This window comes from Papio anubis, chromosome 5 (genome assembly GCF_008728515.1).
Source record: "Papio anubis isolate 15944 chromosome 5, Panubis1.0, whole genome shotgun sequence".
NCBI lineage: Eukaryota > Metazoa > Chordata > Mammalia > Primates > Cercopithecidae > Papio > Papio anubis.
In genome coordinates this window covers 43,354,619-43,381,993 of record NC_044980.1, presented here as the reverse complement: position 1 = coordinate 43,381,993, position 27,375 = coordinate 43,354,619, and the positions used below count along the sequence as shown (strand labels likewise).

Below are 27,375 nucleotides of genomic sequence, written 5' to 3'. Positions count from 1 at the left end.
ACACCATACTCAGAATTACCATTTCATTCCTACATCAGTCTCAGATTCAGAAGTTGCTGAATCTGCAAACTTCTGCAAGAGTTCAAGGTTCTTTCTGTATCCTGGCTTGCAAAGGCTTCTGTTGAACCATAAGTTACATCTGTAACATTTTGGATAAGTACAGGGTTTTTTTGTTTTTTGTTTTTTACCTTCAAGGAAACTCTTCAACCCTCAACAAAAAGTCACTGGGAGAAAAATAGAGATTTTCTGGTGACAATGTTGCTCAAAACTATCTACCAGTCATACCCATACCACAGCTCCAACCCTTCTCAGATCCTTGTAAGGAATCTGAATTAAGCCAGAATATTGGTTGGAATCTATGAAGCCATAGGGGCTAAATAAAGAATTCCAGATAAGAGATAAGACTTCAGTAAAGACTGACAGGAATTCATTCATCAAACATTCATTCATTCATTAAATAAAGATAGCTCTCTGAGGTTTACAGAAAGAAAATGGCTTTTTGATGTATAAACAAGTGTAATATTCTTTACATTAACTATAAACTGCCTTATGGTAGGAGCTATTTGTTATTCTGTTAGTAATCTTCACAAAGTTTATTCTAAATCCTATTTCACTAGAAATTTAAGAATACATCTTAAAGTTCAAAAATGGTTATTGGAGGTTTTTATATATGATTTCATTGATAAAGATCTTTTAAAATTAAGATCAGAAGTAAGATTAGAATAAATGCAGAAAGAGTATAGGTATTTTCAAGATGAAGTCATAAAGCAACTAAAAATACAACTGAAAATAAGGTTAATATACTACAGAATTGTAATTACAGGCAAGAGTCCAATGTTCATGAATCTCAGTCTCCAGAAGACTGGCTAAGTAATGACATTTGAGAAAGTAAGCAGCAACTCTCCAATCCTTCTTTCTGACGGAAAGCTGGACAGGCCTAGCCTAGCTGGCTTGAGTTTGAGGGGCCGCCTCAGAAGGTAGAAGTGCTTCTTGCTTGCATCTGTGGTGCGTGGTGCCAGAGTCCAAATACAAAATTTTGTTCCAAGAAGAGATGCCAAGGGCCAATTTGCAGAAATGTGTCCAAATGTGCTGTCAAACCAAAGAAACCTGAAAGTCAAAGCCAAGACAACCAATAATCCAGGGAAGTCAACAGCAAGAAACAATGGGTCAGAACTGGGCAATAACCAGGATCAAATGACTTGGGCAATCATTGTTCTAGGTAGGACATAAGGTAAAAAAAAGCCAGTATATATCTAATAAGCTGTAGAACAGGGCAGACAGTGAGAAAACTGGTTTCTAAAAAATAGCTAGGATAGAAATTAATTCTACCACATATTTTTAGGAATGTGAAATAAGTGGTAACAAATGTAACTTGAGTTGAAAAAAGCTGATAGATCTTGGCTCTTCCTAAACATATTCTTTATTGACTTGATTTTCAAATACAGTTTTCAATTGTGACCAATAAAGTAATTTGTGTAGAATGAGACATTATTGACAGAAGATTTGTATAAAATATTAGAACCCTAAAAGGATGCACTCATTCAGTAATCTCCTCTTGAAACAATTTAATTGCTTATAGTCCAGAAGAAAAAAAAAAAAAAAAAAAGCAGAGGCCTAAAGGTGAAGGTTTGATTAGACAGAAATTTAATAGCCATATAGTTTGAGTGTAACTTAGACTGGGTGCCCCTGAAACAAATTCAGACCCAAGAATCCATGTGCAAGTGATTTCTGAAGAAAGAGCTCCCAGGGTAAGGGAGTGAGACAAGCAGGAAAGGCAGGGGAACAACCCAAACAAGAATGCAATTTCAGGCAAAGCCTCCTGCCCTAGAGGATAGCTGCAACTCGATTCCACCAGGGTTCTCTGCAGTCTAGAATGTATGTCAGAGTTATTCTGCCCCAGTGCAAGAGAGTTGGCCTTCATATTTTTGCATTGCACTAGACTTTCATTAGTTAAGTTACCCTGTGTGGAGGTCCTCTTTTGAGCAGTCATAGGTACAGGTTGCTGGAAGCAAAAATGCAGTAAACTTAGGGTCAGAGCTCCATGAAATAGTAAAAGGCATCAGAGGGAAGCTGGACAGAAGATTGGTAACTGTGGTGGTGTTAGAAGTGATTTTAATTTGCATATGTGTCTCACTCCTTTTGGGCTGCTATAATGAAATACTTTAGGCTGAACAACTTATAAACAGCAGAAATGTATTACTCACATTTCTGGAGGCTGCGAAGTCCAAAATCAAGATGCCAATAAATCTGGTGTTTAGTAAGGGCTCACTCATTACTTAATAGATGGTGCCTTGTTGCTGAGTCCTTACATAGCAGAGGCACAGGGAGTTCCTTTGAAACCTCTTTTTAGTTGGAGTACTAACCCATTCATGAGAATGAAGCTATCAGGCCTTAATCACTTCCTAAAGGCTCACCTTCTTACTACTATCACACTGGGTATTAAGCTCCAATATATGAATTTTGGGAGACACCAATATTCAGACCATAGCAGTATATAAACTGTTCTATTAAAAATACATTCTACATAATCATATGATCAAATATTCTTTTATAGGAAAATAGTATTTTACTAAAACGGTTATAAGAGAATATTTAAGTCAACTACAACAAAAATTGGAAATCAGTTTACTTCTCAATCATAAGCAAAATAAACCCATAAACCAAGAGATATAATAAAAATACAAATAGGAAATGTAATAAAAGTGATCTGGGATGATGGTAAGTTGACCTAGTAACATAATTTTATAATGGCTGAACAGAGTGTAAATTCATGCATCACCATAAGACATAATAATTAGATTGAAAGGTAAATTATGAGAAAATATATAAGGTATACTGGAATGGTAATTGCATTATGATAAAATGTATTCTTAATGAAAATATGGCATAAATATGATTTGACATTTGAAATAAAAAAGCTTTTAAAATGTGATGTAAAATCTTTGAGACATTCAGAAAGCATTTGACAGATGAGTTATAGAGTGGGAGTTAAACTCAGCTGTATCTGTTAATGGTTAAACAAAATCTAAATATGAACATAATGATATCGAATGATACTCCCAACACAAAATTATCAGGTATATAGGTAAATTTTTTACAAAAAAATTGAATATGCCTTTATTAAAAAATGGATTTTCTCCGATAAGTATTTATTCAAAAGCAATGTGTTTCCTAATATAACTGAAGCAATGCAAGTATAGATAAAGAAAAATAATGTAAATCTAAAGCACGAATCCTCCATTTCTATTTCCTCAACTAACCAATTTTAAATTGTTAGTTGTTTGTTCTTAACATCTTTACCCATATTTATACATACATGTGAAATGTATATAAGATTTATTTTTGTTCATTTAAAACAGTAACATTACACACAATATTTTTTACCTTCCCTTGCCCACTTAACAATATTACATGACCATCCTTCCAGGTAAATACACATACATTTACTGGATTTTCAAATAGGAGAAAAAATTTTAATAATAGGGATGACCCAAAATGTGTAAAATTATTTCTCTGTGAATGATGAATATTAAATATGAGGCTTTTTCTATGTCACTATAAACATTGATACACTAATAAATTTTGTACCTATGTCCTTGTATGCCAGTGTTTTGTTTCCAAAGGATAGATTCCCAGAAGTGGAACATCTGGGTCAAAGAGTATGTACATTTTTTTAATGTAAAAGGTAAAAATAAAATTCAGTTGATGACCAAGTTTTTTTATTTCACTAAGAACATAAGAAGTAATCAAAAGGGAAGACTCTCACAAGCTACCTGAGACAAATTTGCCACTTGACAAATTTGTATATGTGTATGTATATGTATATCATCTATATCATATACCATGTTCTCTCACCCATGGTAAAATTAACTGTTTATTCCCCTAAATCTAATCCCTTCATCTATACACCATATTTCATTCTCTCTTGCCGACTCAAAGGCAGTTTCACTCCAGCACTTCTCCCCTTTTCTTCTGTGTCTTACACAAACTCAATATTTCCACTTTCTCAAGGCAAAAAATCTTGCTTCTGTCCTCGACTATTCTTTCTCTCATGCAGAACATACAACATATCAGCAAATCAGGTTGATTATACTCTAAGATGTAACCAGGATACAATCACATTTCACCACTTTTAATGTTATAACCTTTAGTCCAGCTATCTCATTTTCCTGGATTACAGCTCTAGTTGTCAAAATGGTCTCTTTGCTTCTACCTTTGTTCTTTTACAATATACTCTCAGCTATCAGAGTAATTCTTTTCACCCTAAGACCAATGATGCCACTATTTTCATAAAAAGTCTCAATAGTTCTGTGCTTCTGTCAGAGTAAAAACCAAAGTCTTTACACACATGAACCCACAGGTCCACCTGCAGCTCTTTACTAGATCTTTGACCTGATCTCCTGTTACTCTACACCTTGCTCATTCTGTTCCAGCTAACCGACCTCTGTGTTCTCTCTTAACTGTGCTAGATATGGTCCACTTCAGGGTCTTTGCACTTGTCACCCTTAACCATAACAACCTTCCTCCAAATTGCTACTTAATTAATTGCTTCACCTCCTTTAATTCTGAACTTGGGCGTAATTTTCAGAGTGAAGACTCTGTAACAACCCTATTTAAAATTGCAGGCACCTCCCATATCCCGATCCAGCTAGTCTTCTCTGTGTTATTATTGTGCAGCACTTATTGCTTTTAAATAAAATGCATAATTTCCACATTCTAGATCAGTTTAGATATTTCATAATTGTAAATCATTTTTATTATTGTTTAATGATTATTGTATTCACTTGTCTTTATATTGTCCAAGATCTCCTTATGGAAAAACTTTAACATACAACTTAGTGGAACAAATTTTGTAATAAACATCCTAATACTCATCACCTATATTTGACCATATACATTTTACTGTGCTTGTTTTATTGCATATATCTCTATGTCATCATCATCCCATTTAGCAATCCAGCCACTTCACTTTATATGCATTTCTAAATAAATTGCACATATCAGGTTTAATTCACATTTTCCTGATGCCAGATAATGCTGAACACTTTTTTACATGCTTACTGTCCTTTTATATATCTTGAATTGTAAAATGTCTGTACAATATTTTGCGCATTTTAATTGGGTTATTTGTCTTTTGCTTATTGAATTATAGGGTATCATTGTATATCTCATGTACCTCCTCTTTGCCAGCGGTACGTATACAATTTTCTTCCCACCTGTGGCTTGCCTATTCATTTTTTTTTTCATTTTCTTAACTGCGCATTTTGATAAGCATATTTTAATTTTTGATAAAGTATAACTTCTCAATTGTTATAGGTATTATTTCTGAAACTTAAGAAACCTTTGCTTACATGAACATCATGAAAATTACATTTTTTTGAAAAGTTTGATGATTTGAGCTTTTATATTTATGTCATAGTCCATTTTGAGTTAATTTTTGTGTATGTGTCAGGGAATTTTTAATTAATAAAATTTATCTATTGGAAGAGTTTTAGGTTCATGGCAAAATTATGCAGAAAGTACAGAGAGTTCCCACACACACTGTCCACCACCCCTCAACACAACTACCACCGCCACTATACCAGAGTAGTACGTTTGTTACAATGCAAGAATGTATATTGACACATCCTTATCACTGAAGTCCATAGTTTACATAGCGGCTCACTCTTGGAATTGTACATTCTATAGGTTTGGATGAATGTATATTGACATGTACAATGGTGGTTACACCATTGTACTTTTTTTTTTTCTCTTTTTTTTTTGGAGACAGAGTCTTGCTCTGTTGCCCAGGCTGGAGTGTAGTGGTACAATCTCAGCTCACTGCAAGTTCCACCTCCCAGGTTTCAAGCGATTCTCCTGACTCAGCCTCCCGAATGACTGTACTATAGGCATGCGCCACCCAGCCCGGCTAACTTTTTGTAGTTTTGGTAGAGACAGGGTTTCACCATGTTAGCCAGGATGGTCTCGATCTCCTGACCTCATGATCCGCCCGCCTTGACCTTTCAAAGTGCTAGGATTACAGGTGCATTGTACTATTGTATAGGATAGTTTCATTGTCCTAAAAATCCTCTATCCTCTGCCTATTCATCATTTCCTTCTCTTGAACTCTCAGCAACCACTAATTTTTTACTGTTTCCAGTTTTGCCTTCTCTGAAATGTCATATAGTTGGAATAATATAGTAACTGTAGCTCTTTCAGATTGTTTTCACTTAATTAGTAATGTCCATTTAAATTTCCTCCATGTTTTTTCATGGCTTGATAGCTCATCTCTTTTTAGCCCTGAATAATATTTCTTCATCTGACTGTAGCATAGTTTATTTATCCATTCATCGACTGAAGTATATCTTGGTTGCTTCCAAGTTTTGGCAATGATGAATAAAGCTGCTATAAACTTTCATGCAGAGGCACAACTTTGCAATTCATTTGGGTAAATACCAATGAGCATGATTGCTGGATTGAATGCTAATGGTATGTTTAGTTTTATAAACAACTGCCAAACTGTCTTCCAAAGTGACTGTATCATTTCCCATTCTCACCAGCAAGTGAAAGACTATCTTTTCTCCACTGTACTGCCTTTACTCCTCTGTCAAAGTACAGTTGACTATATTTTTATGGGTTTGTTTCTGTACTTGCTATTCTGTTTCATTTACATGTTTGTCTATTGTTTCACCAACACCAAACTGTCTTAATTACTGTAACTTTATAGTAAGTATTGAATTTTGGTAATATCAGTCATCTGATATTCTTCTCCTTTAATAATTTGTTGGCTGTTCTTGGTCTTTTGCTTCTCCATATAAACGTGGTAATCAGTTTGTGAACATCCACAAATTAACTGCCTAAGATTTTTATTGGGATTGCCTTGAGTATATAGATCAAGTTAGAAATAACTGCCATCTTGACAATATTGAGTATTCCTATCTATGAACATGAACTCTCTCTCAATTTATTTCTTATCTGCTATTTTTCATTAGCGTTGTATAGTTTTTCTCATACAGATCTTATACATATTTTGTTAAATTTACATCTAGGTATTTCATTTTTGTGGTGCTAATGTAAATAAAATTGTGTTTTAATTTCAAATTCTACTTGTTCATTGCTGGTATATTAAAAAGTGATTGACTTTTGTATATTAACTTTGTGTCCTTCAACCTTGCTATAATCGCTCACTAGTTTTAGGAGTATTTTTGTTTATTTCATTCATATTGTCTACATAAATGATCATGTTATCTACAAAGACAGTTTTTATATATTTTATTTCCTTTTCTTGTCTTTATGCATTAGTTAGGACTTCCAATATGATGTTTAAAAGCAGTAGTATCTAATCTTAGTGGGAAAACTTCAAGTTTCTCATAATTATTATGTTACTGTGGACTTTTGTATGTGTGTGTGTGTTCTTTAACAAGTTGAAAAAAGTTTCTATTTCTAATTTCCTGATAGTTTTTTTTTAATAAATAGGTGTTGAATTTGATATGATCTTGTGATTTTTATTCTTGAGCCTGTTGATGTGATGGATTGCATTGGTTTAGCATGTCAATCAGCCTTGAATACCTGAGATGAATCCCACTTGGTTATTGTGTATAATTCTTTTATACATTGTTGGATTTAATTTTTTTAATTGAAAATTGTTTGAGGATTTTTGTTTCTATGTTCCTGAGTGATATGGGTCTGTACTTTCCTTATTGAGTTGTCTTTTTTTTTTTTTTGAGATGGAGTCTTGCTCTGTTGCCCAGGCTTGCAGTGGCATGATCTCAGCTTACTGCAACTTCCGCCTCCCAGGTTAGCGGAGATGGGGTTTCACTATGTTGACCAGGCTGGTCTCGAACTCTTGACTTCATGTTATCCACCCGCCTTGGCCTCCCAAAGTGTTGGGATTACCAGCGTGAGTCACCATGTCCAGCCATTGTAATGGCTTTATCTGGTTTGGGTTGGGTAATGCTGACCTCATATAATGAATTAAAAAGAATTTCCTGTGCTTCTATATTATGTAAGAGATTGTAGAGAATTGGTATAATTTATTGCTTAAGTGTTGTGGTAGACTTCATCATAGAACCCATCTATTTTGGAAGGTTGTTAATTATCTGTTCAATTTCCTTAATAGACATAGGCTTAATTTCAATCATCTGTTTCTTCTTGCATGAGTATTGTCAGGTGGTGTCTTGCAAGAAATTGGTCCATTTTACCTAGGTTGTCAAATTTGTGAGGAGAAACTTTTCATAATATTTTTATTACCCTTTTGATATGCATGGGATCTATAGTGATGTTCTCTCTTTCATTCTTATACTAATCACTTATATTTTCTCTCTCTTTTCTTAGCCTGCCAGAGTTTTATCAATTTTATTGATCTTTTAATAGAACTAGCTATTGGTTTCATTGACTTTTCTCTATTAATTTCCAGCTTTCAATTTCATTGAGTTATGCTCTAATTCTTTTTTTTTTTTTTTAATACTTTAAGTTCTAGGGTACATGTGGATAACGTGCAGGTTTGTTACATATGTATACTTGTGCCATGTTGGCGTGCTGCACCCATCAACTCGTCAGCACCCATCAACTCGTCATTTACATCTAGTATAACTCCCAATGCAATCCCTCCCCCTCTAATTCTTATTATTTCTTTTTTTCTGCTTACTTTGGATTTCATTTGCACTTTTTAAAACTCTGGTTTCCTAAGGTTGACACTTAGAAACTTTCTTTTAGCTCTTTCTTTTTTAAATATATGCAATTCAGTGTCATAAGTGTTTCTCTGTGCACTAGTTTTACAGCATTCTACAAATTTTGATAAGTTTTGTTTTCATTTTTTTTTAGTTCAAAATATTTTTTGAATTCTCTTGAGATTTCTTTTTTGACCTATGTGTTATTTAGAAGTCTGTTGTTTAATCTCTAAGTATTTTGGAATTTTCCAGCTATCTTTCTGTTATTAACTTCTCATTTAATTCCACTGTATTCTGAAAGCAGGCATTGTACAATTTTTACTTTAGATTTGTGGACATGTAATTTATGGCCCAGAATACAGTCAATATTGGTGAATGCTCCCTGAGAGATTGAGAAGCTTTTGTATTTTGTTGTATTTGGATGAGGTAGTCTACAGATGTGCATTACATCCAATTGACTGATGATGTTGTTGAGTTCAACTATGTACTTAATGATTTTCTGTCTCCTAAATCTGTCCATTTCTGACAGAGGGGTGTGAAAGTCCCCAACAATAATTATGAATTAATCTATTTTTCCTTAAAAGTCTATGAGTTTTTGCCTCAAGTATTTTGATGTTCTGGTGTTAGGTGCATATACATTAAGGATTGTTATGTCACCTTGGAGAACTGATATCTTTATCATTACGTAACGTCTGTCTTTATCGCTGATAAGTTTCCTTGTTCTGAAGTCTTCTCTGTCTGAAGTTAAAATAGCTGCTCCAGTTTTTTTCTTTCTTCTCTCTCTCTCTGTCTCTCTCTCTCCCAGACTGGGGTGTAATGGAGCGATCTCAGCTCACTGCAACCTCCACCTCCCGGGTTCAAGCAATTCTCCTGCCTCAGCTTCCCGAGTAGCTGGGATTACAGGTGTGTGCCACCAGTCCGGCTAATTTTTGTATTTTTTTAAGTAGAGACGGGGTTTCACCATGTTGGCCAGGCTGGTCTCTAACTCCTGGCCTCAGGTGATTCAGCCACCTCGGCCTCCCAAAGTATTGGGATTACCGGCGTGAGCCACCGCACCTGGCCTACTCCTGCTTTTTAAAAAATAATTTTAGTATGACATATCTTTCTCCATCCCTTTGCTATTAATATTTATGTGTCTTTATATATAAAGTGAGTTTCTTCAGACAACATATAGTTGGGTCTTATTTTTTTATCTACTCTGAAAATCTATTTCTTTAAATTTGTTTATTTAGACCTTGATGTTTAAGATGATTATTGATGTAGCTGAATACAATACTATTATTATTTTGAACAAACTATGATCTATCAGATCAATTAAGAAAAATGAAAATTAAAGCTTATTATTTCAATATTTAGGATCTTCAATACAATGTTGAATACAAATGGTGGTGACTGTGTGCATCTTTGCATTATTCCCAATATCTGGGGGAAATATTAAATATTTTACCACTATAAAATGTTACCTGTAAATTTTTATATATGTCCATTATAGGGTTCAGAAAATCCCTTTATATTTTTACTGACTGATACATTTTATTATAAATGGGGGCCGAATTTTCCCAAATATTTTCTCCACATTTCTTGAAATTGGCTTTTCCTATTTACTCTAATAATATGGTGATTTATATAGATTTATTCTAAATGTTAAAAACAAATGGACATGCTTGGAATAAACTCTACTTTTTCAAGATTTAAAATGCTTTTACATTGCTTGATTCCATATGGTAATATTTTATTTGTTATTTTGTGTCTATATTTATGAGGGCTAATTGTGTTTAATTTTTTTTTACAATGTCTTTGTTAAACCTACTCTTAGACTCATAACAAGGCTTTTGTTGCTGTTGTTGGTTTTGTTTCGTTTTTTTTTTTTTTTTTTTTTTCCCGACATGGAGTCGCGGTCTATAGCCCAGTGTGGAGTGCAGTGGCGCAATCTTGGCTCACTGCGAGCTCCTCCTCCTGGGTTCACGCCATTCTCCTGCCTCAGCCCAAGTTGTCTTCTTTTAATGAAATATTTTGTGTAATATTAGGTTATTTCTTCATCAGTGTTTCTTAGGATTCATCAGGGACACCATCTAGGCCTGTTTTCTTTTGTGATAAAATATTCTTTAACAAATTCAATTTATTTAAGACATATGGGGCAGTTATCATGTAAGTTGGGAGGCAATGAACTTCTCTAAATCTATAAATTTGTATCTTTCACCTACTTGGAGAAATTTAGGCCACTATTTACTCTCTTTTTTGTGTGTGCTACATGCTCTCCCTTCTCTCTTTTGGGACACCATTGTGCTATAGGTCCCAGAGTTTCTTTTTATGTTTTAAAAATCTTTTTCACCCTGTTCTTCAGATACCTAATTGCATTGACCTATGCCCAGTTCCACTTCTCCCTTCATAGTCACAAACGCTGTCATACTTCCAGGAACTGTATCTATGTATGGCAATGCCTGGCAGAATAAAAGAGACATCTCTCTTTATTTATCAGTAAGGTTGCCAGAAGCCTTCCCCTATGACAGAACTATGTCACATGTCCATCCTAAGTCCAATTACCAGCAAAAACAATGGTATACTATTTTTGGTTTAGTGAGTTATATGGCCTTTAGGAGGAGAGTTTGTTCAACAAATAAATTAGAGACTCTGTCACAAAGGAAAAAGCTGGTTGTACTTCTTGGATAGGCAGCCAGCAGTATCTTCTACATAAAGCTCTGCATTGCAAAATTCCAAAAGACAATTTTCATATAGACTAACACAGGAATCATGGGCCCCAAAATTGTACAATTTGATATTGTTAAAATTAATTACTAGGCGATTTTTTAAAAATAGAATTGGGAAATTCAAAAAATGAAAACCAGCTTTATTTCTGTCTAACTGCAAAGCCACCTAAATATGAATGAGATCAGTATTGGTTAAAATTCAGGATATAGACACTCTAAGCATAGTTTAAAAGGAACAAGGAGAATATTCTAAGGTGTGTAGATTAGCATATAATCATTATTGACAAAAATATGGAAAAAGAATAGGCTAAGATTTTGTAAAAAGTCTACAGTAAGTTTTCTCGGGGTGGGGGGAAAGCAAATAAAGTTGTGTTAGAGTTCTCCAGAGAAATAGCATGAATTGGATATATATATATATATATATATACACACACACACTATTCATATATCTATATATATGGCTATACATTTATTTATTATCTTATAATACATCTATATATTGGCTCACAGGATTATGGAGGCTGAGAAGTTCCAAGATCTATAGTCAGAAAGCTGAAGACCCAGGAGAAACAATGGTGTCATTTCAATCAGAGTTTGAAGTCCTGAGAGATCATAGGGCTGATGGTATAAGTTTCATTCTGAATGGCCATGGCTTGAGACCTAAGAAGAATTGCTTTTCCAGCTTGAGTGTGAAGGCAAGAATTTCTTTTTTTTCAGAGTCTCACTTTGTCACCCAGGCTGGGGTGCAGTGACCATGATCTCTGCTCACTGCAGCCTCTGCCTCCTGGGTTCAAGCGATTCTCATGCCTCAGCCTCCTGAGAAGCTGGAATTACAGGTGGGCACCACCATACCTGGCTAGTTTTTGTATTTTTAGTACAGATGGGGTAGAGAGGCTGATCTCGAACTCCTGACCTCAAGTGATCCACCAGCCTCGGCCTCCCAAAGCACTAGGATTACAGGCATGAGCCACCTTGCCTGGCCAGAAAAAGGTTGATGTCCCAGTTTATCCAGTTAGGAAGGAGTACTTCCCTCTTATTTATAGGAGGGTGAGCTTTTTTATTCTATTCAGGCCTTCAACTGATTGAATGAGGCCCACCCACATTAGAGGGCAATCTGCTTTACTCAGTCTACTGATTTAAATATTAATCTGATCCGCAAACACCCTCGAAGGCACACTCAGAATAATGTTTGACTAAATTATCTGGGCACTTCATGGCCTAGTCAATTTGACACATGAAATTAACCATCACAAAAGTATGTCATTAGTTGATGATAAAAGCAATTATTTAATGATAAACTTCTCTGTTTACAGAAGTATTCCTAGAAGAGGAAAGGACCAAAATAGGCAGTAATTAGATCCAGTTAGTTCAAGAGTGTGATCCATATTAAAAATTCAGTCATTTTTTCGGATGAAGAGAAGGCCAAGGACTTTTTTCTTGGGATAAATTCCTAGAAATTATATCATTTTTCTGTTCATTAATGCAGTTTTTGATAGTTTCTTGGCAATTAATTCCTTTTAGCTAAAAACATCCAACTGCCTAAAACATCAGTGCAATTAAGGACTGTCAAATATTAAACATGTAAACAAACAGAGTAGTATCATCTCATCATGGTTTGACTTCCAATCCCTTCCCATCATAAAATACCTATATTTATGCAACACCTTTTTATAGAAACTTGCGTAAGACTTAAAAAATCCATTTAGTCAGAGCTCCCTTTTATCAACATTTGCATTTTCTCACTATATTACTCATTATCTTTTTTCCAAAAATAACAACAAAATTTTGCCGTTTGCTGTAAAATATTGGTATTGTAAAAAGAATATTAGAAAGTTGGGGCTTCTAAAGATTCTGTCATTAATTAACTAGACAATATTGGAAAAGTAATTCTTCCTCTATGGACCATAGTTGTTTCATATGCAATTGTATAAAAAAATGAAAACAGAGCTTAATTTTAGACAGGACTTTCAGTTCCATAATTCTATGATTCCATGAAATCACCTAGTAACTAGATTGGGGTTTCCATGTTAATGACCACCTGTTTTTACTATTGCCATTAAGTGGTGCTAGTACAATACAAACATCATTATTCTGAGACTCATAGGTTAGAAAATTTTAGAGTCAAAAGGTCTCTATCCCCTTGCCTAAATATTATCCCTAAGACACAAAATTATGAGTGTCAGAACCAGAAATACAATGTAGATTTCCTAACTTTTTGGTTCAGTACCTTTTACCTCTTTTCCCATTCATCTGAAAATATAAGTAAACTATGTAAGCCTGACAAGTATTTTGAATTATTCTTTCCTCCCTATGGGACAGAAGATACTATTAATATAATTTGTTAAAGCACTGGTTATCAGGCATTATTCCGTATCTCATTCCACATCATGTCATCATTCCATATCTCCCTTTCATCCTCAATAGACCTGGCATTCTTCAGCAATGTGAAAGTCTACTAAGTGAAAGCTAAGAAACTGTGTATTTTCCTATAGGAAACAGTTCCAGGAAATACACTTTGTTGGAGAACAAATCTAGAATAATATTCAACAGCACACAGCACACACATCTACTTAGGAAAACACTGCCTTTTTCAAGATATTGTTCAATTCAAAACACATTACTTCCATACTTTATGTATTTTAGGTCATTTTATCATGAAAAATCATTTAAAAATCTACTAGTTGAAGACTCATTCCCAAATAAAATCATGTTACTTGTACTAACTTTAATATCTATACAATAGTGCTAGAAATAAAACATTATAAAAAAGAGGTTAATTTAGGTAAGGGGTCTGTATTAATCTGTTCTCACACTGCTTATAAAGACATACCTGAGACTGAGTAATTTATAAAGGAAGGAGGTTTATTGGACTTACAGTTCCACATGGCTGCAGAGGCCTCACAATCATGGCAGAAGGCAAAGGAGGAGCAAAGTCACACCTTGCATGGTGGCAGGCAAGAGAGAGCATGTGCAGGGAAACTCCCCTTTATAAAACCATCAGATCTCATAAGACTAATTCACTATTACAAGAACAGCATAGGAAAAACCTGCCCTCATGATTCAATCACCTCCCACCAGTTCCATCCCATGACAGTGGGAATTATGGTAAAATTCAAGATTTGGGTGGGGACACAGCCAAAGCATATCAGGATCTTAAATAGCACCACTTTTGGAAAATGTGCTCAAGGTACCCCCTCCCTTCTGTCAGGCTCGTAAGCATACAATTTCTTTACAGGAACCTCACATACTCTTGAAATTGAGGACAGTGCCTCATCCTCTTGTCTCCACCACAGAGGGAAGTGATTGGGTCCTGGCTGTTAGTCTTGAGATGCTTTGACCAAAAGCAGGGATCTGGATCAGAGCCCCTTCCATTTGCATGCCTCAGGAGGGCTCTCTGCACTCCTCCCTTCACTAGTGCCTTGTAGGGAGCAGCGCTGTGACAAAACATTCCACCTTCCCCTCCTCCTCTCTGAACATAACGTTCTGTTTCCAGTCTGCTCTTTTGTAATGGAAATTGGGGTACACAGCTTTCTCGTTCCTTTCCACCAACATCACATTAGCTATAAATGTTTAATTTTTCCTAATGGTCATTCACCCTTCCTCAGTTGGGTAGCTTTGAAAAATTCATTTTGTAAGAAAGACAATTCAACCAGGAGACAAGCTTTCCTCCAAATGACAGAAGCAAATAGTTTTGAGACAGAAAAATGATGAAAATGAAATTGGCTCCCCAAACTTTATATAGCAATTAATTTCTTCATAAAACCTTTATATGCTGTCATGTGGGTACAACTGTGTATTTTCAGTAGGCCTAAAAGGATAGCGTTTATCAATACAACGTTCCTAAGTACCAAAATGAATTATACTTTGTATTGCTAAATCTAAAAGTTGGTTTATTTTAAAAAAAGAAAACTCTGAAGCTGAGGTTTCTAACTTTACCAAAAATGTGGTTTCCTTGCTGTCTGTGTTTCATTTCCCTTGCTTATTTACCAAAGGATAAACTAGTCACATTTTTCCCTGGCTTTGCTTGGTTATAATTTGTTTAACCTAAGAAACAATTTCATTTTGGACTTTGATAATAGGAGATCCTGACTTTAGGTTAAGACTCATTTTACTACTTTAAAGTTTTACTTATTTTAAAAATGCAGTAGCTAAAATTCAACTGACACACTGAAAATACCAAAATAGAGGTGAGAATGGCAGCAGAGTTTGTTAGCTAAATTCTAACTCTTAAGTAATGAGTAAATAGGGATTTTTTTTTTTCTTCATAGCCCCCTTGATGTCATTTTAAGAATCTTCACTAAAGTAAGGTTCAGATGCTCTCAGGGAACATCCTCAACTAGCTTGAAAAGTTTTTTACTCCACTAATTATGTAGAGTGTATGTGAACTATCCAGCCTGAGTTTCTAGGTAAAATAATCATTATTTTTTTTATCTTGGTGGAAAAGTAGCCCAGAAGTTAGGTCTCTGCTCCCAAAGGAAAGAAGAAGGGTTAACCTGACACAGAGCAGAGTCCCAAGTCAAGGACAAGGGCTCTTTTTACTGCTACTGTTGTAGTATCAATAACCAAACAGAGCAGGTGGTTTTGCAGAACAAACCTCTACATTTGGGAATGAAACAGAGAAGCAGAGAAATTTCTTTCATTCAAGTATACCTTCACAACCAAGAATTTTCTAGAATAAAAAATAAAATCAGGCACCTGAAAGAGAAAAATATAAAAAGACATAATGTGAAGTACCACTGTCCCTATTCCTTAGGCTCTCTCAACATGGAGTCCCCCAGACTTTGCCAACTGGCATTTCTGAGATTCAAAGTACTGAATCTGGGTGCCCAGGGCTTTTCTAGGCAGAGGATTGCGTCAGAAAATGGAAATAAATATTGGCTTTGCCACTTGGGCAAGTTACTTCACTTGCCTGGACGTGGACTTATGTATCTCAAGTCCATGTTCCTTTCTACATTTTCCCCATCTTGTCAGACTGGAGGGCAAATAACTTACACATCTAATCATACAAGACTTAAATTTCTTTGATAAATCAAATGCTCATAATTGCCTTCCAGTTACAATGGATTACTTTTATTGTTCTACCATGCAATTCTTTTACTAGCGTTATTTCTGTCAGTCTAGAAGCTGACCTATAAAACAGAATCCAGCAATAATTAATATAAATAACATGTATCTGTTATAGATATTGAACTGTGCCAAAATTGTATACATAAGTTTTTAAGCATTTTATTATTTTTTCAATCTATTCCTAATGATCTGACAAGCTTTATTTTTCAAATTCAAAACAAGACTATACATCTAATAAGAGGTCCTTGAAGGGGTGTGTGTGTGTGTTTATAAAATGACAGGAATGAGTTGGGTGATTTCCCACAACTAAGTTTCAAATTGTAGAAAATAAATGATTAAAATATTTCTCATATATATTTTAGGAAATTATATATTTATATATATGTTCCTATTTTTAGGAAACAAAAATATAAAACAGCAAGTATAGGCAAAACCCTGAAAATACACCAGCTAAATAAATAAACGTTACTATCTAGTGCTATAAGGTAGGAAGACTCTACCTTAATTCACCCACATATGAACATGGTTTCAGTGGTGTAAAGCAAAAGAATGTTTCTTTCTCACAAGTTGGCCAAAGAAATATTTCTGAGTTCTTTCTCCCTCTGCCAATAGAATTAAAGTATCAAATTAAAATAGCCAAACTTCTGCTGATAACTGAAGGTATCAGTCTGTCTTCATGCTGCTGATAAAGACATAACCTAGACTGGGCAATTTACAGAAGAAAGAGGTTCAATAGGACTTACAGTTTCACATGGCTGGGGATGGCCTCACACTCATGGCAGAGGGCAAGGAGGAGCAAGTCACATCTCACATGGATGGCGGCAGGCAAAGAAAGAGAGTCTGTGCAGGGAAATTCCTCTTTTTAAGACTATCAGATCTTGTGAGACTTATTCACCATCACGAGAACAGCACAGGAAAGACTTGCCCCCATGATTCAATTACCTCCCACTGGGTCCCTCCCACATGTGAGAATTCAAGATGAGATTTCAGTGGGGACACAGCCGAACCATATCACTGCAATAAGAACATGAAAGCCAGAATTTAGACTTAACATATAGGAAAGAAGGAGACATTATAGATTTTTAAAGAGAAATGAATTTGAAAAGGGCCTACTGTTGAACCATTAACCTGAAAGCAGTCTCCTTCACCCCTGGCTAAGATTCAAGAGATATATCAAAATGCTGTCCTAACTTAGGGATAGCCCAGAATGTTTTCAACCACAAGGACAGAATCTTCCAAAGGCAAACATTGCAGTACACCATGAGAATTTTCCAAACATCATGTGCCAAATGCCCCAGAGATTCTGAAATGTTCCCTCTCTCCCTTCTTGCCCCACAGCCTCAGAAGGGACCACTGTTATTCTTGGAAGGACATTATATCGTTAAGTATGTAAGGTTGAAGTCTTGCCATTCACTAGTTTAGTGCACAGGAAGCAGCTTGTCACTATCGGCCCTGTCATTCTAGGCAGCTCACTTCGTGTTCCCAGATCTCTTTTTTTTTTCACCTGTAAAGTAAGGGCAGTAGAACTAAAAGGGTTAAAGTATTTTCCAGTTATAAAGGTACAAAATTCTATAATTTGTCAGGGTTATAAGATTAGAGGATGAAAGACTAAGCCCTGATTTGGGCTTCGTAGACTCTAGCCTATATTGATTTCTATAAGAAGTCATTTGTTGATGAAATTTGTGAAACTGTCTAGATAGTGAGTAATACACAAAATTATCTGCATATGTATTTCATTTGGGGGCTTTTGGTGCTCTACCTAGATTTAGCACCTAGCTGTACAATTGAGGGCTGCATATTTCTTCGTTTCTAAAGATTTGTCTTTAGTTGAAAAGAAAATGTTCAAACAATACCTCTCAGTGGGCTAGAAAATAATATTAATTTCCCTCATTCTTTTATACACCAGACTATTAACAAACATCAGTATAACATGTTTCCTTATAAAAACATTGTTTTTAAAGATTAGTAAAGATTAATATTAGGAAATATTTAAACTAAAAAGAAAAAAGCTGATTTTAATTTAGAACTTTACAGTTTTCCATAAATGTATGTCATTTATGAACATAATTTCTACTTTGTTGGATTCCTTTTCTGAAGTCATTTATATAAATGTATTTTATTGAACAATCAGCAATCAAAATAAATTACTCATTGACTTTAGACCTCAAAATCTCTGCAATTATATAAAAAACTCTGCAATTATCAATCAAAATTCAATATTAGATTATAAATTTCTAGAGGGCAAATGTCATGCAGCATTACCTTTTGTATGGTTCAAGGAATCCTGTACATCATCACGCAAGCATCAGATGCTTCACAACCTGCTTTGTAGTAAGTTGCACTTCCCTGTTATCTTAGACATCCAAAAAAAAACACATTTTATGGACTGGTTACTTACTGTGATGGTATGTACTACTGTTTGAAGTAAGTGTCCTGACTAGGACAGAATTCTTTCCAGCTGATTTAAGTGAAGAGGCTTTAATAAAGTAACCAGTTACAAAGGTGTAGGCACTGTGAAAGAAACAAGGGATAATGATGATAGGCAAGCAATAGACAGGAACTGCTGCCAGTCCTTGAGCTTAAAGAAGATGGAGAGGAAATATTATTTTAGGGATGTCAGTGATAGCCAGAGTCCTGGAGGAGGGGTCACCCAGTAAGAAGGGATACAGCCACGGCCAGAAATGTGTCACTGAAACATAAAAGAGGAGAGGAGGAAATATCCAGAGTTCTCTCACCTTCTGTGTGCTGATCTAAGGACTCCATTGTCCCACTGACAAAACAAACTCCAAGTCTTCTATTTAAAAAGGACTGGTGATTCACAAATGTCAGCACAGGGCTGAACAGAGAAGGGGAAAGAATGGATCTGGGGGCCAATCGAAGGAAATCCAGTATAGCAAATATTGCACTGACCCCAACACATTACATTTTCTGCTAATACTAATTCATAGAAAATACTTTCTTTTTGTCAAAATTTGCTTAACAGAGGCAAAATTTTTCAAATAGAAAAGACATCAGGTCAAATTATATTTCATAATAAGAGGCACAGAGGACAGCAAAAGGATTAGGGAAATTTTGTTGGGAAGTAATTAAAATAATAAGCTAGAAAGCAAGAAATATGCCTCTAGGAGTCTGGGAGCAGGAGTAAAGGAAAGGAAGTCAGGTTGGGTCAACACAAAGGATGCAACCAAAATCTCCACACAGTAAGGAAAACCTAGAAAAAAGGATTGTGCCAGGGACATAAAACAGGAAAAAATCAAGTCTTAATCGTTCATGAAGCCATAAATAGAAGTCACATTTTCCCTTAGCTCTTGTTGTAGAGAAAAGGAAAATCAAAAACAATTTTCAGGGGTTCTTCTTTCTTTTTCAATATCTCTCTTTCCAATACCTGGTTTCTGAGTCCTAAGATAACTATATTTTGCCCATCATTAATGATAAACTACCTAAATTCATGTATTCAATCATGTATGCACGTTCTTTATGGGGTAAGTTTCTCTGCCGTATTTATTGGAAAAAACCTTGCACCATTCACAATGCTTACCTACCATATAGTAAGCACTCAATAAACATTAATTGAATAAAAACCAGTTAAACGTCTGTTGGCATGACATCACAACTTTAAAGAAAATATTATAATCTGCCAGTTAATTCACAAACATAAATGACTAATATCAGAATGTTTACAATTTTGCCATAGGTAATAGGACTAAGATGCCTAGAGGGCCTGAAGTAGAAAGAGGCACAGATCCACAAAAGGACAGCTGGGAACACAGAAAACAAACACAACTCTTCAGAGACTTCACAACTTTGTCAAGGGAAGGTTCTGTTTACCATCAGCTGGGAGGGGACAAACAGCAGCTTTGTGAAAATATGTTTGTTGTGTTTACTGCCAAGATGCAAAGTTCAGTTCCAGGAATTTGTGGTGATTTATTGTATGTTTTAAACAATCTATACAGAATTCTTTTTTTGTTTCAAAAGATCATTTTTATCATCTTGGCCATATTTCCTTCCTAATAACAGATCATTAAGTCTGTTTGAAAGTGACGGAACAGAAAATTAACCTTGGTTTCAAACTTTGAAAAAAAATTGTTTAAGCAACCTATGCTTTGAAATATCACAATACTTTATGGGAAATTAATATTAGAACACAGAAACCCAGATCAAATTATAAATCTACTTTTCTAGAAAGTCTCATCAATTTTCTAGAGGCAAACTTATAAATTCAGATTCTATTAAACAATTGGCTCTCCTGAAAATATGGGGTATTCATTGCTTTTTGATTGTGTTCATCTCAGAAGCATTGATAAAATATCCCCCTTTTGCCAAGCATATATCAATATTTATTTTGGCTAACCAGCTGGTATTTAATAATTCAACACTACTTTATTACTTTTCCCTGGTTTATCTATTGCAGCGAAGATGTAATTGATTTTCCATAACTAAGCCCCTAACCCTTTTTATCATTTCTACTCTGCCATCTTAGACATATTAGAATAATGAGTGGTCAATGGTAGGAAGGGGAGTAGGAAGGAAGAAAAAGAACATAAACAGGACAGATGTTGCAAAAATTAGGGTAGTAGCCTAAGGTCTATCACAGGAGTTCCAAATTCTGGTCTACCATGGAGTGACCTGGGAATCAATTTATTCATCTATAAAATGCATGTGCTGGATTCAGTTATAGCTAAGATTCCCACTGGTTCTGAAGCACTGCATGCTACTATCTGTGGGATAACACCGCTTTTCTGTTCACTTGAAGCTCCTCATTTAAAAACAATAAGGTATCACTCCTTCATTCATCCAAATGTGAGTGATTATGAGCATCATTTCTAGCTGCAGCCTGGGAAGTGCACAAGTCCTAACAATGCCTTAAAACTGGCATGATCTGTGTCCAGGAGGGAAAAATGGGCTGTGACACATACTCACAACGCCTGCACCACAGGCTGAAAAAATTAGGCCTCCATATGTCTAAATTTTTGAACAGCCTGGCTGACTTTTGACCTGACTTAGCATTATTTGAAGCAGCGTACTGACACTGCCAATAACATCATTCATAATAGGGCACACATCTTATAACTGAACCACAGATAGTGCTGAGCAACATAAAGAATCCAGGCAATACATATGTACAATGTAAACTGCTAAAACAGAATAGCTACTGAAGGATCTGCTAGTACGTACACTGATTGCTTCTCTGAGGTTGAAGAGCCAGGTTTTAGGATTCTTCAGTGGCTGCAGCCATGGTCTCGTTTTAAAAAGCCTCAATCATTTCTCAAGACATCACATGTAACAAAAGGCTGCATCTATTTCTGTCAATACAGAGCTAGCCTAATAGTAGTAGATATGTTTAGGGCATAGAAATAAAGTATGCCTTCCTGAGGTTGGATAAAAGAGAAAAACAGCCTTTGAGAATTAGTAGGTACCACTCTAATCTGAAGCTTGTACTGTCCTTTTCAATCCTAGCAAAGAAACAATTAATAAAGGAACCCATTAAGACCTGATTATTGCAGCTAAAAAAGGAAGGTAGAATTTCAGTCCTTTGAAGTAACTGAGAATGATTCAGGCCTCATTACAGAGATATAATCTACATTCATACATTTATGTTAGCGATTCAAATCTATTGGGAGAGATTGAATTCCGTTAAATAGTGCATCTTTCCTGTGGAACTTTTCTCAGGCTTTCTCGGGCTAACCTAAGAGGTGACCTAACAATGCAAAGTAGTGGGGTATTTAGGGATTCAGCTGTGCTGTAAAAGAAAGGCTGTACAGAAAAGAAAAAGAAGAATGAGATATAATCTAAAAAGCTATGTCAGCTTTTCCTTTGGGCTGTTTTGTAAATGCCCTCTTGTCATCACGCTGTACAGAAGAGTGGCGAAGGGGCTCTAGAACTTTCAAACACTGCACCTGCTGCAACCAGATTTTAATATGAAAGTTTAAAGACATGTTTTCCCTCATTTTAGACAGAAAAAAAGAGAAACTCCTAGCTAAAAGATCTGAATAGCTTCTTCTACTGGAACATAAAGTTGGTAGATTGCGTGTGTGAGAGAGGGAGAAAGAGACTCGCTTTGGATTGGAGGGGCACATGTCTAGGGTGAGTTTAACAAAAATTTTTAAACCCCAAGGTGGCATCAATAGTGTTGGTTCCTATTGTAGAGAAACCCCAAAATAATAACTTCCTGTGTTTTGTAACTTTTCACAGCAGAATCTTTATTGTTTGGTTTCACCAAACATAATTTTTTAAAAATGTAGTTTTAATTAGTTGTAAATTCAAACATTTGGATTCTTCTGGACCATTGGCCTGAAATGCAAATCCACGGGAAACACTACACTGTCTTTCAGGCGTTTGTCCTCTCAGGTATAAAACTGTGAACTAAAACATTGAAATTAGCACTGTTGGTTACTTTTTCAGTATCCTAAAGAAAAAGACTTGTTTGATGGATGCTCTTTATTTGCTTAACTTTCCAATTAATATCTACAGAAATTACAGCTAATTATATTAAACTTAAGAACCCTATTGTAATGTTCACCACATTGTTGAACTCTTCTAAATAAGCACGGCACGAATTATAACTAATGCAAGTAAAATCCTGATTCTAGTATTAAATGATTCTATTTCAAAGGATTTGAATGCACAGAAAAATATAAGAACATTCATGTAAACTCATTTTTCAAGTCACTAAATACTTAATTGAGCAATCATTCCTAATGCTCATCTCTAGAGCTATTTTTTTATTTCTTTGCATTTCTCTGGTTCACCACCAACATGGAGGTCAAACACACATTATAGGGATCCTGGCTTGTGTGAACACAGACTCTTCTAATTAGTTCCCTCCAAATTACAGTTGCTGTTGTTAAACTCCCAGTTCACCTTAAAGTGTTTCTCTATCTTACACTGGCAGCCTAACTTTAGTTTGAAACATATGAAATTACCATTTTTGTAGGTACAAAACCTTAAAATGTTGGCAATTTCATGGGCTTCAACAAAATACAAATGTCTAACTGTACTATGTGACATAGATACTTCATTCCAGTACATGTTTAGGCATTCCTTCTAGTTAAACGTTCCCTAGTTTAGAGTCATTCTTAAAGAAGTGGTCCTCTAGGAGTTGTTTCTTATTCAGATTGGGATGGATTATCACAGTATTTCCTTTTTTGTGCCTCTTAACTCTTGGCAAAGGCTCCCTAGCCTTGGACTTAGTTCTGTCAATACCTGGGCTGTGAGCTAGTTTCTGCGAGCAAGGAGGGAGTTGGAGTGGCGTTAAAGAGTGTGAAAAGGAGAGGAAGACTCCTAGAGCAGTGATATTGTAAAACAGAGCCCTTTAAACACAAAATGTGAAGATAGATAAAATTAAAAAAATAAAAATAAAAAACCGCCACTTTCTGACTAAGTGCAAAGGAAAGTGCATAGAAAAGAAAACAGACAGCAGAATATTCAGCCAAATTGTATGGTAAAATCTTTGCGGTCGCCATAAAGTGCGTTTGCTTTGAAGTGCACGCGTGATTCAGTGAAGGGCTCATGTTAGCAATTAGAAATCGGTTATTTGGGTCCCTGATTTCATTTGCGCCAAGAGAGAGGCAACTTTTAAGGGTGACGATAAATCTCCCTGAGCTTAAAAGGCAGAAAGGGCCAAAGTGTGAACTTTTTACTTCAGCAACGGAAGCGAGAAATCAGTGATTCATTAAAGAGGAGACCTCCTTGGAAGCTGGCAGCAGAGGAGGAAAGGACGCTAATTATGTCTTCCTTTTCTGTACTCGCTCCGATCAGTTTATAATCTGCTGCTCTGGAGGGTTTAAAATCCTCAGCATCTTCTGCTTTCTCCCAGCCCTCTCCTCTTCTGGGAGTGAGAAGGGGGAAAAAGTCAGCCAAGCATCAGGCTCCAGGTGGCTCTCAAGTACTTCACTGCCAAAAGAAATGGGGGTGGGGGGAGGAGATCCTACGCTGGAAAACAAGTGAGAAAGGGGCTCCCCAGAAGGGATTAGTTCAGGCTGGAAGACAGCAAAATTCGGAAAGCTGGAGGATACCGTCAGCGCCGTGGCCCGCGCTGCGAGCAGGACGCTTCAGCAACGAATTTGCCAGAGCTAGAGGCGCCGGCGGCGGCTGCGGCCGCAACAGCAGCTGCGAGGAAGGGACCTGGCAGCCCCCAAGCTGGATGCAAAGGCATCGCGCTCTCTCCTCGCTCCCCTGCTCCCCCACCCCCTTCTCTGCCCCTTTCACCCTCCCTCTCCCTGGCGTTCCCAGCAGCGTAGGGTTTCAGATGTCCCACCGCCGGTTGACCCCCTCCCCCCTCTTCTCCACCCCTGCAAATGAGGTTTGACCAGCAGAGGCAGAGCCCACCTCTGGCTTAGAATCACTGACATTTAGACTCCAGGTTTCAACCTGTTTACAAGCGGACTTTCCAAAGGAAGGGGGTGGGGGATAGGGCCATACAAAACATCAGCCGCCGTCCCCCAAAACAAAAAGTGGCTTTCGGCAGCCTTCAAATCGGCAGGCACCACTAAAAACAGAAGGGAAGAGAGGGAAGAAAACAACGGCGACTGGGTAGCTGCCTGCAGTTCTGACAACTCCAAAGGGATACACTTGTAGAAGCGGCTCGCAGGCTGGGGCTCCGCAGAGAGAGGCCAGAAGGTGCCAACCGCAGAGGGGCGCAAATATCTCCCCCTATTCCCCACCCCACCTCCCTTGGGTTTTGTTCACCGTGCTGTCATCTGTTTTTCAGACCTTTTTGGCATCTAACATGGTGAAGAAAGGAGCAAAGAAGAGAACAAAGTAACTCCTGGGGGAGCGAAGAGCGCTGTGACCAACACCACCACCGCCACCACCAGCTCCTGCTTCTGCGGCCACCCACGTCCACCATTCACCGGGAGGCTCCAGAGGCGCAGGCAGCGGATCCCAGAAAGGAGCGAGGGGAGGCAGCCGGCTTTTCCAAGGAGTTATGGATGTTGGTGCATTCACTTCTGGCCAGATCCGCGCCCAGAGGGAGCTAACCAGCAGCCACCACCTCGAACTCTCTCCTTGCCTTGCACCAGGTCTTACCCTTCCAGTATGTTCCTTCTGATGAGACAATTTCCAGTGCCGAGAGTTTCAGTACAATGTGGAAATGGATACTGACACATTGTGCCTCAGCCTTTCCCCACCTGCCAGGCTGCTGCTGCTGCTGCTTTTTGTTGCTGTTCTTGGTATCTTCCGTCCCTGTCACCTGCCAAGCCCTTGGTCAGGACATGGTGTCACCAGAGACCACCAATTCTTCTTCCTCCTCCTTCTCCTCTCCTTCCAGCGCGGGAAGGCATGTGCGGAGCTACAATCACCTTCAAGGAGATGTCCGCTGGAGAAAGCTATTCTCTTTCACCAAGTACTTTCTCAAGATTGAAAAGAACGGGAAGGTCAGCGGGACCAAGAAGGAGAACTGCCCGTACAGTAAGTAACAAATGCGTGCTCCCCTCCTTCCAATTATCCACCCCCAGCCCACACGGGGGGGAAAAATCTCTTCCAGATGTGGCCAGCTAAATATTTACGTCCCCAACCCCTGTAAAATGATTAAGTGGAATACTTTCACACTAATTCACCACCCGCCCCCCCGCCGCGTGTATACATTGTGCTGCCGCATCCCCTCCCCTAAGCGCGCTCCCTCCACATCCCCCACCCCTTGCCGCCCTATACACCCCTTCCCTCCAGCCTGTCACTCGCCGGACCACGCAGGGCGCTCAAGAGAGTTGTTGCAGTGCAAAGATGCCCCTTTTCTCTCTCCACCGCCCTTCCCACCTCCTCCAAAGAGCTCTCTTTCCTTCCTTCTGGAAATGGCTCAAGTAAACACATTTTGTTTCTTTTCCCTGGAAATCTTGTTAAGAGTTTGGGACAGGCTCCTCAAGCTGAAAATAATCATCCGCTGTCAATTATAGGGGCTTTGTGGGAACTTTATTTAAGAAAGAAAAATCAATTCCACTCTCTCCCCACCCCCATCCCCTCACCCCAGCACCTCTAGATATGAGGGAAAAGCATTTTTCTGGTTTTGATTTTTGTTTTGTTTTGTTTTGCGTCCCTTATGTTAGTTTGAGTGATTGCAGTCCATGAAGTTAGCTTTTCAGGCACCACCGCTGCTATTTGTCTTCTGCCTGCCTTCTCTCTTGGTAACATGATGCTCATGTCTGCATTGTCAATAGCGTATGCACTGCTTCGTGGTGTCCTGTTGTACTGTTTCTTCTGAAAGCTCTCATATTGCAGAGCCATACTACTACAGCATTGTAAACATCTGGGGCTGGATTCACACAGACCTCACACAAATTTCATTGTCATTCTTTTATTTTCAAAGTAAAAGTCATAAGTCTGTTTCCATGGCTATAGTTTATCCTACAGTGTGACGTTTTCTCCTCAGTGTAAATTATGCCTGGGATCCCTAGATTTTGTTCTTGCCTTTTCCTTCTCTCTTTCCTTCTTTCTCTCTTTCCCTTATTTCTTTCTTGCAGGGGTGTGGGCTGGTTGAGGGAGAGAGAACTAGAAGAGGAGGGGTGGATATTGTGTCTCTTCTTGAATCAACCCAGCAAAGCCAGATTACTCTGTTGACTTCCTTTCTCAGTTATTTTCAAGTGGTGAGACTTATTCATCCCCTGTTGATTATTATGTGAAAGGAACCCAAGACTTTGTAATGGCACACTGAAAACAGTAGACAATGATGTTTAAACATCTTTAGTGACCATTTGGCATTATCTCAGTGGTAAATTCCAAGTCACCTTTAAAGGAGACATTTTTGTGTTCGTTTTTCAGGAGTTCTAAGCATAGATTGTCAGCTAACTTAAATACATGAGTCAACCATTTAAAGATTCCTTGGTTTAGAAAGTACCAAGTACTAATGGGAATGACAGTTGACCAGAATTTAGCATTTTATTTTTGAATACAAATTTACAATAATTAAGAATTTAGTTTTCTTCTGTGGGGATACACACACACTCAACATTAACTTCTGT

At 37.1% G+C, this 27,375-nt stretch overlaps 1 protein-coding gene across 1 annotated transcript in view; it reads left to right on the top strand.

Annotated features, from left to right (window-relative positions):
- The first annotated feature begins 24,417 nt into the window (after positions 1–24,417).
- The window catches only part of FGF10 (fibroblast growth factor 10), an 85,023-nt gene continuing 82,065 nt past the window's right edge, over positions 24,418–27,375 (top strand). The window contains exons 1-2 of the mRNA XM_009208388.4: positions 24,418–25,042; positions 25,134–25,831. Of these exons, the coding sequence (XP_009206652.1) occupies positions 25,507–25,831 (325 nt within the window). The 5' untranslated portion in view covers positions 24,418–25,042; positions 25,134–25,506. The remainder of the gene's footprint in view (positions 25,043–25,133; positions 25,832–27,375) is intronic.